This window comes from Oratosquilla oratoria, chromosome 42 (genome assembly GCF_046742065.1).
Source record: "Oratosquilla oratoria isolate Oo_2021 chromosome 42, ASM4674206v1, whole genome shotgun sequence".
NCBI classification, from domain to species: Eukaryota; Metazoa; Arthropoda; class Malacostraca; order Stomatopoda; family Squillidae; genus Oratosquilla; species Oratosquilla oratoria.
Window position 1 is genome coordinate 537990 of NC_134818.1, and position 3014 is coordinate 541003.

At 42.4% G+C, this 3014-nt stretch overlaps 1 protein-coding gene across 1 annotated transcript; it reads left to right on the top strand.

Annotated features, from left to right (window-relative positions):
* Positions 1 to 638: 638 nt before the first annotated feature.
* Positions 639 to 1864, top strand: LOC143021380 (uncharacterized). The gene is made up of 2 exons (XM_076178816.1): positions 639 to 715; positions 1075 to 1864. Exons 1-2 carry the CDS (start codon positions 639 to 641, stop codon positions 1862 to 1864), a joined length of 867 nt encoding a protein of 288 aa, XP_076034931.1.
* Positions 1865 to 3014: the final 1150 nt, after the last annotated feature.

A 3014-nucleotide genomic window follows, 5' to 3' on the forward strand; every position in this document is an offset into this window, starting at 1 on the left:
AGCTGCAATACATACAGCTGCAATTGGAAAATGAATCACATTGTAAGAACTATATTGTGAAAAAAAATAGTAAAAATCACATGCAATAAGTAAATGTGTAAAGGCATGTCTGTAATAATGAGTAATGTCTCCTGAGTAATCTGGTGGCGGGTCTCGTATATTCCCAGTCGTGACTGTTACCTGACTCAAAAGTACAAGCACAAAGGGCAAATCTGACGACTTCGGACGCAGCTATGCGCCTTATGGTGTAAGCTCCTTGCCTGCTGCAGAGAATATGTTGCTTTTTGAGGAACGTGCGGCAGAGTATAGATTTACTGTAACAATACCGTTATCTTCCAGTCATCAATCGGTCAGACCACAGTCTGAATGAAGTCATCAAGCAGGACTCCATTCAGACTGGTGTATGATATTCAGCTGACTAAAATCATGTAACATTGAACCGAGTGTCCAAAGAGTGAGCCCCAGTATTCAATAGGAAGATGTATATATATACGTAAAGAGTTTTTGGATTTGACTGTTTTTTCGAACTTTGTATTCAGAGACGCAGTGTTTGAATGCTTGTGATGTCAAATAAGTATGAGAACATAAATCTTATTTACCGATTACGATGAACTTCATGCTGAAAGGAGGACCTGCGAATGTTTGATGGAGAGATCCGTGGCTCTTATATATGGCCAACCGGTGAAAGAGAGGACGGAAAGAGAACGAGGAATCGGTGGGTCAGACCTGGGCAAACGGGTTCCTATGGAGAAGTTATAGGTGGGCGATATTTGACACTGCGAGAATGGGAAGAGAGCAAAATTTCTATCCATCCATACATACATGCATTCTTTTTCTACAACGATTAGACGAGTTACAGATATTTTTGTTAAGAAAAAATCATATAGCAACATATATCACAGAAATATTCAAGAGAAATGGTGGACATGCAAACACAATAGTTTTTAAGGGGTAGTCAGAACTCTCAGCCAAATGAAATTGCTCTACGTATGCCATAATTAAATGTGTCATCACGGTAAAAAAAAAAGTGCTAACTTATTGCTAGAGTGACGTCCTAGGACATTACATATGCAGACCTAACCCGGAAAGCAAACGAATAGAAATAGAAAATCTCATTGACCAGCTCTTATCTTTACAAAATGAGAAACGTGTTACTCTTTCCACAACCATTAGGCAGGAACTTGTTGGAGAAGCTGGCAGAAACCGAGGCAATTTCAAGAGTACACTCCTTATCCCAGAACTAAAGAAGGCCGACAAAGAGCTTAGCGAAAGGGAAGATATCATCATCCGCAAAGGAGATAAGGCGGCAGTGTACGTTATAATGGAAAAGACCTCCTACCTCGAGAAGATGGACACAATCCTGGACAACCCCACAAAATTCCAGCGCCTTCAGAAAGATCCCAGTGACGCTCTGAAGAAGATCAACAGCCTCATCCAACAAGCCAATGGAACCACCAAACACTTCAACAAAGCAATAGGATATTTCAGGCCAGGATACTGCTACGGCACCGTAAAAACCCACAAGCCAGGTAACCCCCTCAGACCTATTATATCCCAAATCACCACCCCCACCTACCATGTTGCCAAAAAACTAAATAGTCTTTTAACCCCGTGTGTCCCCACAGGACGTTCAGTTTCCTCTGTCACCGAGTTTATTGACCTCCTGCGTACTGCTCCACTTTGTCAAGATATCACTTCCCTGGATATGGAATCCCTTTTCACCAATGTTCCAGTAGATGAGACCATTAACATAATTTTAAACCGAGTCTATAGAAGCGATAGACCTATAATTGACATCCCCGAAGACGTTCTAAAGTCTATGCTCGAAACCTGTACCAATGATGCCCGATTCCTCTTTCACTAAGGAGAGCTCTTCAGGCAAGTTGATGGCGTAGCAATGGGTTCAACACTAGGGCTCATCTTTGCAAATATGTACATGGCCCACGGTGAGGAGAAGACTTTCCACCATCAACCTTCCCCAGGAATTTATGCCAGGTACATAGAAGGCATCAAACGAAGACGTCCCAACCTGATTTCTGCCTTTTTGGATAACTCCTGCCTGACTTTGACACACGAGCAGAGTACAGAGTTTAGAGAGACGTCTTCCCTTCCTCAACCTAGACATCAGCAAAACTGAAAATGGTTTTAACACCAAAGTATACACCAAAGACACCAGTATTGGACGTTGTTTAAATGCCCGTTGGGAATGCCCTGCAGCCTATAAAAGATCTGTGGCTGCAACATATGTTAACAGAGCGCTTACCCATTGTAGCAGCTGGATGGAGACCCATAGGGAATTCGACCGTATCCGATAACTTCTCACTAATAACGGGTTCTCTGACCAATTGATCAAAGATGTCATAAGAAAAAAACTGGATCAATACGCCACCCAAGATTAGGCTCCAAACCAGGTCACCAATCAAATCACCATACCACCAAAATCACTTCCATGGCCATTGCAAAAATGAGTGCGATACCATTAAAGATATATTAAAAAGAGGAGTCATTCCTACAGACAAAGACTCTTCTATTAATGTTAGAATTTTCTGCAAGGCTAATCTGACCAGATCCCTAATCATGAAAAATAGCACCTCATCAAAGATACCGATGGAGGCTTCTACCAACGTATGTTGACAAGTTTACATGCCAGAAGGGCCGCTGTGACGGCTCCTTTTCCTACATTGGGAGAACCTCCACTACACTAAGAAGACGTCTCCAACACCACCGAAACCAAGGCTCCATTTTGCAACACTACATTGACCACCACGACATGAAGCCCCCAATGAACACATTAATACGCAATACTATTATACTCCACAAAGAAATAAGTTTTAAAATATTGCAGATCGCTGAAGCTGTAGCTATTATAACTCAACAGCCCTCCATCAACATACAACAAGCCGCAGACTTCATCCTTGTCCACCAACAATCTCATAGACAACATGACCCTGAACCCTCTCAGGAGCATAGTGGTTGCCAGGACCCTCAGCAACACCAATACCCCCATTACACAG